The 16,553-nt window shown below is 38.9% G+C and overlaps 1 protein-coding gene across 2 annotated transcripts in view; it reads left to right on the top strand.

Moving 5' to 3' along the window:
* Positions 1-16,553, top strand: part of SEMA3D (semaphorin 3D) — a 137,929-nt gene that overhangs the window by 83,575 nt on the left and 37,801 nt on the right. For both annotated transcript variants that reach the window (XM_088523517.1, XM_088523516.1), the window contains exon 8: positions 4,909-5,051. In XM_088523517.1, the coding sequence (XP_088379643.1) occupies positions 4,909-5,051 (143 nt within the window). The remainder of the gene's footprint in view (positions 1-4,908; positions 5,052-16,553) is intronic.

Genomic DNA, 16,553 nt, shown 5'->3' with positions numbered 1-16,553 from the left:
GCTTCTGTAAGGGGTAATTTCACATCTTAACACTTGCAGACCTCAACAAGAAGGGATTTTTGTTTTTTTGTAGTCTTTCTCTCTTCCGTAAGCTGTTTCCCTACATTTCTTACTAGATGTCATACCATATACTCAGGATTTCTCCTAGGGGTGGAAAGGAAAGGAAGCATAAAAAACCCCACAACACTTAACTCACCTTTCCTAAAAAGATCAGTGCTTCTGAGCCAGTAGAAGATCTCACATGTGACTCTGATAACCTACCCCACTTTGATCTCTGATGTTCCTTAGATGAATGGGCTGAAAACCTGGCCCTTCTTTCTTGTCTTCTGCCTTTCACTACTGCACATTGCAAAAAGCCCGTTGTGCAATATAGACCAGAAATGGGCTGAAAGAATATGTTGATCAGAATAGGTTCGTCCAACAGGCAGCTCTCGTGCTGCTAAACAACCCTTTTTATCACTGGCCGCTCAAGATGGAAAGATGTTTTTTGTGGGTAGTTGCTTTCCTAAGGGATACTGTAATATCCGAAAAGGAAAGATTTACTGCATTTTGGAACCAAGGAGCATCTGGTGTTACCATTAGTATAGATCCACCTCATTCAGAGGTATGAAAGAAGGCTCAGTTCCCAGCCCCAAAGAACTTGCAGCTCAAATACCCACTGTTCCAAACATTTCTTTATGCTTCAAGTGTTTCCTCATGAGCAGTTTGAGACGAGGGAATATTACAAGAACACAGGGTAAACTAAAGGATTGAGGACTGTTTATGTGTTCTAGTTTTGAAGGATGTTGCGAGAAGATGTCTTTTTTCTTTTCTACCATTTCATTTTTTAATCCTATTTTCACTGGAAATGTCTGTATTGCTGAAAGTTTCCCAAAAAGAATAACATATTAGTATGTCTGGCTTTGAAAAGCAGCTTTAATGTATTAGGCTGTGGTGTGAAAACTATCCTAAATTATGTAAACACATGAAGACCCCATATATGCTTCAGGTTTACCCTATTTCCATCTATATAAAATCCTACAGCCACTCTCTGTCTGAAAGCTCACATACATAATCCATGGAGTGTTATACTAAAAGGTATAGGTATAAACTAGATGCTTCTAATATTTTGAAAGGGTCCTTTTAGGGCTGAAAAAAAAAATTGAGCGCAGTTCTAAAGGATGGGAACATATCTGCAATGGCTAGCCAATGCATTATGAGTTTATTATGTAACATTATCAATTGCATATACTTTGTGCTTTCAGCAGATTTTGGTGTAAAAAAAATATTTACTTGATTTCAGGTTTAAAACTCCTCTGTCATCTAATCCTCCAGTTCCCTAAATCTACCAAGCATGTGTTAGACCTCCAGGAATGGTTGTACATGCTTAAGTAATTTTACAATTAGAAATAAATTATTTCCAGGCGTGACTCATGTTTTACTTAGGATAAGCATAAAATGTATTTTTTTTCTCCTAGGGCTGAGAAGCTTTTTGTTTAATGCATCTTAACATTTTTTAAGTTTTGTCTTATCCCCTTTCTGGAAACAGGATTGTTCTTTCCTAGGGGAAGGGAGGAAAAGGCAAAGCGCAAGGGAAAAATGTGTAGGATACCTTCCAGTTCGTTGCAGGGCATCTCTATCTTGACTAATTAAGACATGTCTTAATCTCAATGACTGAATAGCAGCCCTACAAAAGAGAAGGGAGGAAGGCAGCTAATCTTTCCCATGACTCACCCAGGCTCATGCTCCTGCCCGCAGCGACCCTGCAGACAGAGGCGATGCCGTCTCTGCTCCAAGGGAGCCATGCTGAACAGCAAGGCACTAACAGGGTTCCCCGCTGGAGCTGCCGGGACACAGTACAAAGACACCTGGAGACTTCTGCCTCGCTCCGGAAGGAGACCCGCCGGCCGAGCCCGGCTCGCCCCGGCCGAGCGCAGGGATGCATCCCGTGGCGGGAGGGTACCGCACTGTGCACACAAGCGTGCCCTGAGCAGCTGCACATTCCTCCTGCTTTTATAGGAAGCTAAAGTCATCGTTAGAGTGAATGTTTCCATGAATAGAAAATGAATAGAATTAACCTTTTTGCATGCTCTGGATGGGTTTCAGTTCACTTAGCTTTAAAAGGCAAAACTCAGCATCCTGTCTGAGCTCAGTCATTTTAGTTGTCCCTTTATATAACTTGCACTGCCAGAGCATGACGCACCCCACCTATTGCAGGAATCTATCCTCAAATGGGACTGTTCACTGTCACTTTCTCCTCCATTTCCTTTCCTGAGAGAGGGAGGACCTAGATGAGTGCAGATTAGAGCTTGACTTCCAAATGGTAACCAAGTTAGCCAAGGTGAGCGCTATCCCTTGTATCATCATGTCCCATATTTCTGGAAGCCCAGTTACAAGGACCTGCTGCAGAAAGACTTTGACAAGTTGGAAGTCTCTGTCATTTATTTATTTTATGGGATTTGTTACTCGTACGTTGTCTTCTCTTTCTCTTCCACGTAGACTTTTACTTCTGTGTAGGCCTTTTTAAAGCATATGCCATTAACCTACAAGAAGGGTGTCATAGAATCAAACATGGAAATATATGACCACTTCAGTGAAGACTGTAGGTGTAAAGTCCATTCCTGCTAGGTCACAAGAGTATGTTAAAAAAAAAAAAAAAAAAAAAAAGATAATGCCTGAGTTTATCGTATCCACTATTCTCAGAGTATATGATGCATTTAATCCCCTGCTTGCTTACATACTATCTAACCATGAGATTACCATGAAGGAGAGGTTTCTGTTAAAATAACTCAGACATTTAAAAGGGAAAACACTGTATGTATGAGAAAACAAACAGTGCTTTAAGATGATCATCATAGACTTTTTCCCATGCAAAGAGTCAAAAAACCTAATTTGTGGTTGATTTGAATTTACCTTTTTTTATGTAGTATGGACAGATTACAGAAGATGAGACCTAGATCTCACTTGCAGAACATAATGCGCTTTTCAGATTGTGATCTCTTTTATTAAATTGTTTTCCCTCTCCTTCTCTTCATATCTTTTAAAGGGTATTTTTGTTTGGATTTCAGCCTCAGTGTCAGTGTTTTCAATTGTGATTTAAACTCTTTAAATATTTGTATTCCTTTAATTTGTTGTAGATTCTTCTAAATCTGTTCCAGGAACTGATATTGAGATGTTTGGTTTTGTATTTAGCTTGCCAAGTAAAGCAATGAAGTTTAAGTTTTTAAAAAATTAATATTCAGAGTTTAATTCTGTAGGTTTGAATTTAAAAAAAGAATCTATATGAAATTCATAAGACTGTTGTAGAAATATTTCACAGATTTTCCTATTAAATAGTTAAGTAACTGAGCACATATTTTAGACACTATATATTGGATGCATGTTAATGTATTTGTTCATGCTTGGAGATCTAATCTTCAAAGCAGCCTGAAAGGGCCTCAGGAATAATTGAATGTATTCTTTAGGCTCCTTTCAAAATCCTAACTTTAATTTATAGGGCTTGATGCCTTCATCATTTCTTTTTCCTGCTGACGCCATGCTGTAGTGTCAGAAAGGTTTCAAATAGAAGTATTAGTGTGGCTGTTTTGACACATAAATCTTTCCTTGCTGGCATTAAGGTGCATACTCAGCACTTAAACCCACTCTGCTTTGTCTGTTGTCTTAGACTGTGAAATTATGAATCAAGGACCATCTTTTTGTTCTTTGTGTACTGTAGATTTGGCAATAATCACTAGAACAGTGACAACGGCATGAGTACCTATATTAAAAGCAGATAATAGTATACCCCACAAATAATTAATGTGCACTGCTTACTTGAACATCTGTCATCCTCCTTTTTACAGCTTGCTCCTACAATCTGCCTTGTTGTGAGAACAAGGTCTATGTATTTTATTCCCGAAGGAATGTATTTTAGAATCAAGGGTCTCTTCACACTGTATTTGCCTAGCTAGTAGCTCTACTCTGCTTAAAGAAGAAACATTATTGATCCAAGGGTCCTCAGAAGAGCTCATCTGTGGTAGCAAATCAGGGAATCGGTCCTTCAAATCGCTTCCCCAGATACCTGGTTCCCTGGTGCAACAGTGAACTGAATGCCTGGAATTTCATTTCTGATTTTACTGTAAGTGAGAAATGTGGTGAGCAAGTGGAACAGGACTGGATATTATGAGCAGGAGAGCTGAATAAAAAAATATATTTATCCAATGAAGGATTTGTTTCAAGTTGTTGGTCCAATAGACATGCCTATAAAATGCAGGCAGAAATATCCAAGCTTCTTTTGAAAGTCACCAGAAGTAGTGTAAGTGCTCGCCATGTCAAGGCAAGGCATGCCATGGCATTCCTTGATAAAAGCAAGTTTTAACAGTCCCAAAAGACTGTTATGCTGAGGTAGCTAGCCTGTTCTGGCAATGCGGGTCAATGTCTCCATATAGTAAGACACCATGGCATTAAGATATACAGGTCAGCCCTGGGCTTTGATATGCTTGATCTCAGCAAGATGCTGTTTTGCATTTTGTAGATATAGTCCATAATCTTGTTACAGCACTTACAAATTTGTAATTTATAAATGTATGATAAAATAAATTTAAATTCAACCCTGTAATTTTGGAAAACCTAAGCCTGATAATGTGGCAAGAGAAGTGATGCAGATTTCTGTAGGCAATATTTTGTCCTAAAACACACATGAAATGATAGTCAATGCTGCATATTTGTGCAAGTGAAAGTAAGGTACATACAAAAACACCGTGCTAAGAGTAAATACTTTAGAATCTATGATGTTTTTCACTCAGAGTTAATAACAAGTCTATATAATGATTTTTTTTTTAATTTCACTGGAGGATGTGATGTAAAAGCAGCTAGAGAAGCAGAAGTGTAGTAGTATCATGTGTTAGGACTTTTCTTCATACTTTTAAAACATGTTTTTGGAACTTCCAGGAGCAAAATTCGTTGGAACTTTTCCCATTCCGGACACCTATAACCCAGATGATGACAAAATCTACCTCTTTTTCCGAGAAATATCACAGGATAGTGGAACATCTGACAAGACAATCCTTTCCCGAGTTGGGAGGGTTTGTAAGGTGAGGACTCTCTCTCTTACATTATTTTTAATAGAAAAGTTTGGTGTGCTTCTCTGGGAAATCTTTTTTTTTTTTTTTCAAATAATCAGAAAGAAGTAATGATACTTGCTTCACTGAAAAATAGACTTGATATTGAATGTGTGTACTACTTTTAGAAAAAGCTAACATGAGCAATAACCTTGTCTATAAACAATAATGCACTGACCTTGAGTTATAAAGCAGTGGCAGTTTCTGTTTTGTTAGCTTTCAGTGGGGATTCACTCCTTGGTATGTTATTCATCAGTATTCACTCCTTGGTATGTTATTCATCAGTACGTCATCTCTGGGCGCTGCAGAAAGCTGGGATCATTCATTTGTTTCTGTGCACACCTGATGTGGGTGTTGGATTGGGAGGAAGTGAAAAAGTTATACCTTTTCCTAAGATACATGCACATCTTCGTGAAGGTGCCCTCCCCTGTGGTAAAATGCAGTCCTTGAACTGTTGATCATCAGGATCCAAGTCTGCTCCAGCACTAAAAGTTTAATTCTATTAGTTCCTGGCCTGCTTTAGAAGACTGTCCCCTCCCACTTCTCTTCTATGTTTGGCATTGCCCCTTATGAAAGATATCTGCCCCTGTGGCACACTTAACCTGGACCTAGATATTCTTGAACTGCACTCACTGATGCAGCGTTTCTGACAAGGCCAGGAGCCTCTTAAAATGGTAATGCAAAGGTAAACCAATTAGTGTTACATTGCAGTGGTGACCAGTAAAGAGTCTGCTATTCAACAGCCTGCTGTTGTGACTAATACCTGCCTCTGGTTGCAGCAGGAGGGTCTGTGGACTTTGCAGGCTTACTCTCTCACACCCCTGTAGGCCCTAGTGCTGAAGGAGTGGGTTTGTATGGGTGCTCCCATCCTGTCCTTCAGTCAATCCAAGCACCCAGGAATCATTGCCAAAAGTCAGGAAAATGGGACTTTACAGTTATCTTCATATAGCACATAATATCACAGCAAATATAATAACAAATATAAGCTTTGAGCAAATGTTTATTTCCTGAGATGATCAGTAACACCATCATAGTAATCACTCAATTAGGTAGCACATTTCTGTGATGTTTTGATATTTGTTTTCATTGACATGTATTTTTGTGAGCATTTTCTTAAGAAAAAGACTGAAAGTAAACAAATGATGAACAAAATAGTGATTTTCCGTAAGATGTGTTTAGGCAAAAAAAAAGGAAAATGCTGTAAACAAAATGGACACTCACTAATAAAATCAAACACCAGACGCCAGTATGGAGTGTATGAATATGTAAATCTGTGAGTCTTCTGCAGTTCAGGGACCCCTTAATAACTGAGATTTCAGTGACCACAGACATTTCACACTTTGGTCCTTGACCTAAATGTTAAGAAAACAAACAAACAAAACCACCTCATTCATTAATCAGTTGTCTAGGAGGTTTTTAGCCAGACGAAAGAATGGATAATTTTTAGTTGGGTATTTCTCAGAGGTTTGATTAATGGCAGCCTGGAAATGCAAACATGTATGATTTGCTGTGACATGGCATTTGCTGATTATGAGAAAGCACTTAATGCATTAGTAAAACTTGATAGACAACATTTTCAAGACAAGGCACATTAGAGATTACATTAAACTAAGATATATTAGCAAGAGAGCTCCAGCATCCTTTACCTAGGAGAAAAAGCAGATAAGATATCCTAACAAAAGCAGACATATTGTAAGGTAATCCTAATGACTGGACATACTTGTTCCTCAAAAGAGACTGAATTTGTAGAGTAAGCACATTAGGGGAAAAATGCCTTGGTTTTTTTTTCAGGATCATGAGTGCCTTGAATTCATGATCTGGTTGAATAGTTGAATCTGTTTTGTTGCCCTCATGCATAAAAATATGTAACAATGATAATGTATTAGCCTGTGTAGCAAGACACACGTATGCGCAGTTGTTATAATGTGCATTTGCGTATGTGTATTTTTGTGCATGGTCACACAAATGCACAAAAGGACAAATATTCAAGAGGACCCATCACCCTCAGCCAGAAAGTAGGGAACTCTCAAAAGAATTGAGCACCCCAGAACTCTTTTTTTTTTTTTTGCCAAAACAATGGAAACTTTTAGCTAAGGTGATTATAATTAATCTTAGTTTTACACTGCCTTGTTTTACACATTCATTGAGAACTTCCTGAAGGCTGTAGACTTCTACTGAAAATTCACATTACTGCTTTTTTTTTTTTTTTTTGGTGCTGGTACATTTGTCTAGATTAGCCTCAAGCCTCAGTATGAATAAAATTATTATAGCTATTTCATATAAATTAATGTTGTGTAAGCGCACTCTGCTGTTTGCAGACTAACCCGCTAAGGTGCTCTGTATCTGTGGTCTGCTGTGGTAAATATGCTGTACTTCTTAATTCTCTGATATGGAATTGATGTCTATAACAGTTTCTACTCACTCTGCCTGGTTAGTGTGGTCTGTACTGCATAAAGATAAACCTTTGCCTTCTTCCCATAGCAAGCACAGAATACCAGTATATGAGAGTAGACCAGCAACTTTCCAAATCATTTGCTTGGTGTAAACCCAATTTCCTTCCACTAGAGTTTAATTACTCTCTACCTCAAGGTGCCTCAGGGCTCCTGTACATTAATGTCAGAGACATGCTGAAATTAGAATAGGCTTTGTTTTTAATAAGGAGGTTGGTCAATGCAGCCTGTTCTTTGGTTACTTTTTCGCTGTCTGAACAATGTGCTGTCTCACTGGTCGTCCCCCTTAGGGAACATCTTCTCTGGAAAGCATTCCCTTTTCCCGGCTACTTTCAGGCCCAGAAGATTACAATACACTCCCTGGCTGTTCTTTGCCCGGAGTCAAACAGCTGTCACTTGTCCTGTTCATCAGCCCATCCTTATTCTTACCGTCAAGCAGCATGTCCAGTAATAACGTAGCCGCTGCAGTGCTGAACAGCACTGATTTAGATTTACGTCATCTGCACTCTATGTGTCATTAGGGGATATCATTACGAATGGGGAGGAAGGGCTTTCAACAGTCACTTTCAGACCCTGTTATGCCATTTATCATGGCAAATGGCATTTCTTATATTTGGTTTGAGGGAGGGGGAAAAAGTATCATCGACCTATCTGCAGTACGTGATATGTCTTATGATATGTTTGTACTTACATAAAGTGTGATATTTTGCGTCATTTGCTTTCTTTTCATAAATGAAAAGAGAGAATGACTATCAAACATTCATCAAGGAATCTTTATCCATTTTTTTAAAACACACACAGATACACTCCCATGTACTGAATGCATCGCACAGACCATTACTTCTTAGGAGCATGGGCCAATATATATCCATTTCTGGAAATAGAGGCATGAACTGTTACAGCTGCACTGCCTTCAGGTCAGTGCTACGGCACCAGCTTGCATCTGCCAAAGACCTGACCCAGTCATTACACATGGACCTAGATTTTAAAAACAAATGCACCATCCATGCACTATGCCCTTTGCATTCAAGTAATGTCAGCTACACTTTGGCATATACGTTTACTATAATGTGATGACAGGATTGTCATTGTATTTAAGCACACCTCATATAAGAACAAATATAACTATAGAAAACAGGCTGCAGAAACAGAAAGGTTGTCAAGTCTCCTTTGGAGATCTTCAAAACACGCCTGGATGTGACCCTGTGCCACATGCTCCAGGTGTCCCTGCTTGAGCAGGAGGGTTGGACTAGGTGATCTCTAGAGGTCCCTTCCAACCTCAACCATTGTGTGATTCTGTGAAAAGGCTTAGATTTTCTTTCCATTTTTCCCACTCAAATAAAATGAAAAACAAAAATCCTAGTTTATAAGACTACCCATAAAGGTTCTGGAGAGGGAGGTGGGTTGAGGAGATTTTTGTTTGTTCATTTTTCTACATGGAATTACTTTTTTTTTTCACAGTTACAACCTCATTCTATTGGAATGGAATGTAAATTAGCCAGAAGCAGTAGTCTCTCTGCTGCAGTATGAAAATCCTGTTTATTATTACAGCAATGTCTATTTCTTGTATTACAAGCTTCTCTTTAATGGCTCTGGTGATGTATTGCAAAAGTTACTGCATGTGGGCTTAGAGACTGATTTCTAAGAGACCTCAGCTGCCAAGAAATCAGACTTCAATCCCTGATGTGTAACTGTATTTCCCAGCGCATTCGGCATCCAGAAGCTTTCTTTGTGCTGGGTGGGAACAATTGAGCTCTTTGTGCTTTTTCTGTATGCCCTTCCACCCAACATATACCAATCCGTACCTGGGGACGGGAATATAGCAATTAGGCACAGCCCTCCTGCTTAAATGCTGCTTTCTCAGCGTGGTGGAATGCAATCATTTTAAGAGCTCCTGAGTCGAGAGCGGCGGACACACCCTGCATTCCACCTTGGGGGAATGCAATTCATTTCCAAAGCCGTGAGCACAAGAAGAGTTCAAGGCCATGACCTTGCATCCCGTCTGATGCTTTAAGGCAATTTGTACTCCTGGAGTGCCAACTTTCCTCCCGCCAGCCCAGGCACGGGGGCTCCAGTGGTCTCTGGTGTTGGACTGGTTGTGTGTAAGAGTTAGGAGGTGTTTTTCTTGTCTGGGAAATAGTCTAGCCATTCTGTTAGTGTGAGTCGGGATAACCGGATCATTAACATTCCTTCTGTTTCTATATTATGTAATGCATCACCGTATATAGATAATTGAGCTACCTCCAAAAACGACCAAGTGCCTTTATAGCGTAATGCTATACCATTCGGCAATATTAGCTCGGCTCCCGGAAGCAAAAGAGCCATGTTAACATGTTCTCAGCAGGGCTAATTAGCCTGGGCTGGGTGCCATGTGAGCGCAGCTATCCTGCTTCCAGTTCTGGAGGCAACTCATTCCGGACGAGCTAGGAGACCGAACTTACTGACGGCTACACGCTCGCATACTTTCTTGACACCATAATGTTGCCCAGACACAATAGCGATATTTTTTGAGGAAGAGTTCTCAGTGATCACTTACTTAGAAAATGTCATCTCCAGGAAAAAAAAAAAAAAACACCCAACGAAAAACAACTTTGGCCCTTGTTTGCCAGTTAAACATCTTTATGGCAGTTTATCTTTTAACAGCCAGATCCTCTTGGGTTTCAGAGTTTTACATTTTAACCTTATGTTCAATTTTAAAATTTTCAAATGACATAAAAAAAGCAGATGCTCATCAAGATGATGTCATTTTAAGGGCTGATGCTTTGGAGATGACCCAGTTCCACACTGTATTTGTTTCTAAGTGTAATGAGTTATGAGATATAAGACTCGACTTTGTCAGGTCTTTAGCTCCAGCTTGCCTATTGGCAAAGGTACAGGCATGAGTATAGGAAATTCTGGATTTTTTTTTGTCCCTGATGGGTGTGTTTCAACAGTGTAATCAGCATTTTTTCTGTCAGATTTCATGTTTTGCCGATGAAGCAAAAATATGTAAGTTATGCTTCTATATAAGAGGTGTGACTGAATTTTACTGAGCTTCAGGGAAAATGAAAAAAAAACAGTGTCAAGATACAGTTTTAAAAACTGTTTTATAGAAATGCAGCTGCAGAATGCCTAAAACAAAGTCTGGAAAGCTTTCTAGTTGCTTTTCAGAGCATACTGTCTTTACTGATGTAGAAGTGAAGAACTTGCAAAATTAACTGCAGTAGATTTCCTATGCATCTCTAGCTCAATCCAAAGCCCCTGACTTCAGACTTCTTTTGGTTAAGATCATTAAATATTTTTAAAAGTAGCAATTGTGCCTTTGTGTTTTTTACATCATAAGTTAGCTCCATGCTTATTCAAGAATGTGAAATTCTGGGTGATTTCAGGCATGACTGTTCATAAAGAAAATAGCCTATCCTAATATTGCCATGCCCATTTCTTTATGATACTCCAGTACAAAGATTTCAAAATGCAACTACTCAAATCATAGAAGTTCAGGTTTAGCTGCATGATCTCTCTAGTCACTGGACTGGACTTCATGACTTCATGGTCAAGAATGGTACATTTCATTGATTTGAAGATTTTTTCCTCTGTCATTTTATATCATTTTTATGCATTTATACCGCATAGTTGATTTTAAATCTGAGAGTTTGGACAACAGATAGGTAGAGGCAAATCAAACAGTGGAATGAACTCTAAAGTGATTATACTCAAAATTTAAGATTGATTTTTACAGAGAATTAATTTTAAAATGTGTTCATTTCAGCCATCATCTTCTGCTCGTTTGAAAATCCCATCAGTACTAGAGCAAATAGACCAACAGTGAATATACAGAGTATATTCATGGCAGTCTTTGAACAGTTTTGGGAAGTGTTCTTAATGCTGACAAACAAGGTGTTGTGGGATATTAGCATGAATATTGAGTGGTCATGTGGTAAAGTGGAGCTTTATCAGTGAAAAGTTTAATTTTATTATTGTATTTGTCCTGAAACACATTCAAGCATGCTGTTGTCATCTTCGTCTCTTCACCTGAGACTGTTTATTTCTGGCTTTTGTTTTTCTCGTGGTATGCATAGCAACATTCCAAAAGTTTTCTTTTCTGTATGGTTAGATTTTCCAATTTGGATCCTGTCCAAACATAACCCAGCAAAAACCTCTGGGTATGATGTTTAAATATCTTCCAAAATGAGAGTCAACATTTTCCGTAGTGAACGAAATAATTGTGCATGCTTAGCATAAGTAAATTACTGCTCTGAATGAAATAGCAGCAAATCTGTTTGAAGAGCAGGAACTCAGAGCTAAAATAAATACCATTTCTCTGACCCATAGTTCAGACAAAGGACATTTCCATAGTGAATATGACCCATTCAGACTATAGTCCTCCAGTTTTAACTCTGTTTTTCATTTATGATAAAGAACCACTTTCCTATTGTCTTAAGGGCTAGAAATAGGTGGATGCCCAGAATGGCATCCTTACCCTGCAAGTTTCATGGAAGCTTTACAACTCATGGTGTACGGTCAAGGGACCACGGGACATCTTGTCCTGTGTTCATCTCTCTCAGCTTATCTCTGGATTCAGGCCAAAGACTTCCCTTGCTCAGTCCTACTGCACGCTCATTAGTTTCAGCAAAGGGAGTTGAAATGTGGAGCGATTTTGACAACTAGCCTCAGTTGCCACTGGCTATGGAAATATGTCTCTCTGCTGCCTCAGCTTGGTGTCTAGTTGAGCAAGGGCACAGGTTGTGACAAATGTTTGGCCTTTTGGTTTGTTTTGGTTTTGAGATCTATATTTAATCCTGGTTGTGCAATCGGCTTTGTACTCGCACACAGCTCACTGAATGATCTGATCCACAACCTATAATTCAATGCAACCTAATCTTAGTCTGCAGAAGATCCTACTTAACCTCTCCAGTTTCTTTTGCAGCAAACAGCATGGTTTACGCTAAGGGAAGGAGGCTAGTGCAGTGACAGCAGTTGAGAGTGGTAGACTTGCTGCGTTAAAGATGAGGACCCTCTAGTCTCTCTGCCTGACCCTATGGCACTGTCTCAGGTTGGGGGATAGAGGCAGAAATGCAGGGCCAGTGATATGTTAGGTGCTGGACTATGACAGAGTCTTGAGTTCAGAAAGATTTCAGACATGACAGCCCCGCAGGGACCAAGTTGCCATCTGGGGTTTGCACATCTGCACTCTAGACTGAGTTTTCTGTTTTGAGTTACAACAATATCCAGCTCTGAAGAATTGTGGGGAAAGTGGTCAAAGCGCCTGCGGAAGAAAGTTTCACTAGTGGAAAGCTCAACAGCAGAGTCTCACAAATCTAGAGGTACTTCTGATTGTGTCTCTGGAGGAGAGAGATAACATGTGGCCTGCAGCTTGAGGAGGCCTGTAGAGTTACGATGCTCATGCCTTATCCCAGAAGTAAGGAGGGCTCTGTTTATCCCAAGCCTTCCTGTGGAGGCAATGTGTAACAGCAGTTCGCATCAGCTGTCTGTATGTGTTCTCACTTTTTCTTCCACTTAGTTCTAATTATGTCTCAGGTCTACTGTGGTGCTGGAGACCTTGCAATGTGCAGGCTATGTGCTGAAGATTTACACCACTCTGCTACTCCATGTTTGATAACATATGTTATTGAGAACGCATGTGAAAGGAGTGACTGAGTCCCACCCATATCCTGATTTTGGCTGTAGAAGATCAAGTAGCAGAAGTGCTATAAACTAGCAGTATCCACAGTGCCCAGAAAAGCTGAAGCTGCCTTGTAGAGAACAATATATGATCCCATGATGGAAAACATTCCCATGAAAAGGCTCTGTCATTTCACAGAAATAGCAGAAATGCTAGACAGAATTGCCACCTTCACTTTCAGATAAGACCTGGAGACAGAAGGGTGAACTGGCTTTCCCAAAGCTACTCCAGACTTCTATAAAAGAGCAGTCCAATATTTAAATGATGTTTCCCTTGTTTGTGTATCAGCTGAACTTTTACTCACGCTCTCAGTCACACTTCATGGGTTGCCTGGATATTCCCCACAGCCTGTTGAAATGGTGGGAGGAATCTTTCCTTTGACATCAGTATGGTTCAGACCTGAGATTTTGAAGCTAGATTTGTGAAGGAAGACATCTTACTTTCCTGTGCATGGCCAGTACTTAAAAGAGTTGGGGACAGACAGAATGTATGCAACAAAACATAATAGTTAACAAAAGAAATATGGCTTTGAAGACATAAGTCCACTGATAAGCATGCTGGCTGTTTGTCCATTTATAGAAATTACTTGAAGTCTACTGAAAGATTTTTCCATAATGTAGGGCTTTGCTGCTGGTATTTAATGTGTTTGTGGTGGCTTTACCACTTAGACTGCAAACAAAAGACGGGCTCCAGAGCCGTTTGCAGTTTCAGCACTTTCCCCCTCTATTCTCCAGCATTTCCTTTTGTTCAGTCAAGGAATTCACTTCGGAGGATCCTTTTGCATATCTTGCCACTGGCTTTAATTAATAACCTGTTTCTAGAAATTCCAGTCATTGTCTTCTTTGATTTAAGTGGTTGTTCAGGATAATTACTATTTTAAAAGTTTTATGAATCACAGCATTTGACATCTTTGAAGTTGATTGATTTTCCAAAAAGCTGCACTTTCTGTTCTAATGCTCAATTTGTCACTATTACTTGAAACAAACAAAAGATTTAGAGCCTCTGAGATGCAGATGTTCTTTAGCTTTGTTGCCATCTGTTTGCTTGCCTAGTGCATTCTGTGACTTACATTTGTGCATTTTGATGAAGCTAATTTTCTAGCTTGTAGAAGACACAGCAGAAGGGAAAATTGATGAAACAGAGAGTCTTTAGTATAACTTGTTTTTTAAACCATTTGTTCTTAACTCTTTATTCCAACAGTCTTAATTTACAAGAAACTGGTAATATCTCTAAGCCACGGGTTTGAAAATCTCATTTGTTCTGTTCTGCTATATGTAAATTGCAGATATGCATAAAATTTGCCCAATAAAAATATTTTTGCTTCATAAATGTTACATTATGGTATTTAAACATCATTCTTTAGTGATTTCAGAAGGCGTATATTTACAGATATACCTGTATTCTCATCTAGGTTGTGCATCAGATATTTGAATTCTTTCTATAGCTTGAAACGTGATTTCTCACTCCAAATTATTTTTAGAACAAAAGCACGATAACAAGAAAAAACTCTTTAATTTATTTCTAATTTATTTCTATCAATATAATGAAATACCTACTTATGTGGATAATTTCTTTGTTTAGGTCTTTGTGGTTCTTTTTTATTGTTTTAGTTCTCAATGTATGACGCACTGAACTGTCTGCCTTCTAGCTGACAATTTATCTAAATTTCCAAATCAGACAAACATAAGTTAGAGTTTTTACAGACACTTTTTTTTTTCTATTATAGAGAGGGTATTTCAGGCAGAAATTTTGGTATCTGTTACAGCTTGTGAGACTGCAAAGCAGTAAGTGATAATTAAACCTTTATTTATATTCAAAAAGAAATATGCAGTCTTAAGTGCCTTCGTCTGTAATGTAACAAAGTTTATAGTAAACACTGTTAATCCATTGTGCTTAGAAGTGATATTTTGTGAGATAAGATTTCAGATACTTGTGGGTGCTTGTCTGTTACAAGGAGATTAGCCATATTTTTGGAATGAAAGGACTGTTCATTCTGCCTTTCTCTTCTCTGAGCACTTAAATCTTAAATTTGTCTTGTCTTCTTGTTTCATCTCACTGAAATACCTAGTATTCTTTGTTTTCCGTCCTGATATCTCCAACTCGGAATCACTACAGCGTATCAACACACTACACGCTCCAGTGGTGCTGAGCCCAATCCTTGCTTGGTGTAAATCAGTCAAACAGGGATTTTAGGAATCTGTTACTTTGTGTTAACTCCCCCTTTAAGTTCTTCTTCCATGTTATCTTTGCTTTCTTATTCAACCTTCTTTCTAACCCACTCATTGCTCAGCGTGAACATCTAGCTATATCAATACAATCATCAAGCTTTGCAAGCATTTTAGCACATACCAGTGATTCATTGTGGACTGATTTTATTAAATCAACTTTTCCGCAGAAGAGATTGTTTTCTTTGTGGACTAACCCTGTCTTGGACAGATGTTGGGCCAATAACTCCTTTACCCAACCTCTCAGGGACCAATAATGATGAAATATGACAACCTGAGGTATTTATATCAAGGTCAGCAGATGATACGATGCAAGGCTAATTAGTTTGTGCCAACATGGTCTGAAGAAAAGGCAGATAATCATATGTTTTTCCGTAGCTGAAACTTCAAGACAGGTCTCAAAGTTTAACCTAGTATATATCAAATAGATAGTGTTACGAAGGAAGCACCATCCTTCTTTTAGGACGTGGAGATGTCCAGGGCTTCCCAGATGTTAGCTGGGAATCCAAGAGCAGATATTTGTCTAAAATGCTGATAGGTTTGGAATCTCTTTCCTCTGAACTGGGCTAAGTCTGCCCTGTAGTTAAAACTTCCACAGCCATCATCAGTTCTTGCACTGTCACGCTTAGACATTCAAAGATATGGCATTATTCAGAGATGGTATTATATCACTGCTAATCAAATTAAAAAAAAAAAAAAAAACATAAAGTGTACATTTTAGGTTTCAGTAGTTTGAAGCATGTTGAAGGATGTGTCGGAAGATCATATGTAGAGCTGTGTAAACAGGTAAAGGGTATTTTCCACCTCAGTTTTTTTACCATGAGTTTCTCAGTCTCTGGCTGCAGGCATACTTGGTTTAGAGTGCTGGCTGGTCATTAATTTCTCCTTATTCCCTTATAATTAGTGTAGTGTTATTGGCAACATTTGGATATATGCTTCAAACATACGGCACACTCAACTAAATGTCTCTGCTAATGTCTCTTAAATTCAAGTAACATGGTTAACATTGTGTCTTGGCTTGAACACAAGGAAATATGGAAGCATCTTAAATCCAAGGGAAACTTATATTTCAAAATACATAGCACTTGCTAAGACTGCTTCCTTCCAGTAAAGTATTTGGTTTGCACCACTCTTTATT

Source organism: Tinamus guttatus, unplaced genomic scaffold (assembly GCF_059628265.1).
Source record: "Tinamus guttatus ecotype Peru unplaced genomic scaffold, ASM5962826v1 Tinamus_guttatus_pri_ptg000193l, whole genome shotgun sequence".
Classification (NCBI taxonomy): Eukaryota; Metazoa; Chordata; class Aves; order Tinamiformes; family Tinamidae; genus Tinamus; species Tinamus guttatus.
This window is presented reverse-complemented; position numbering and strand designations above follow the sequence as displayed.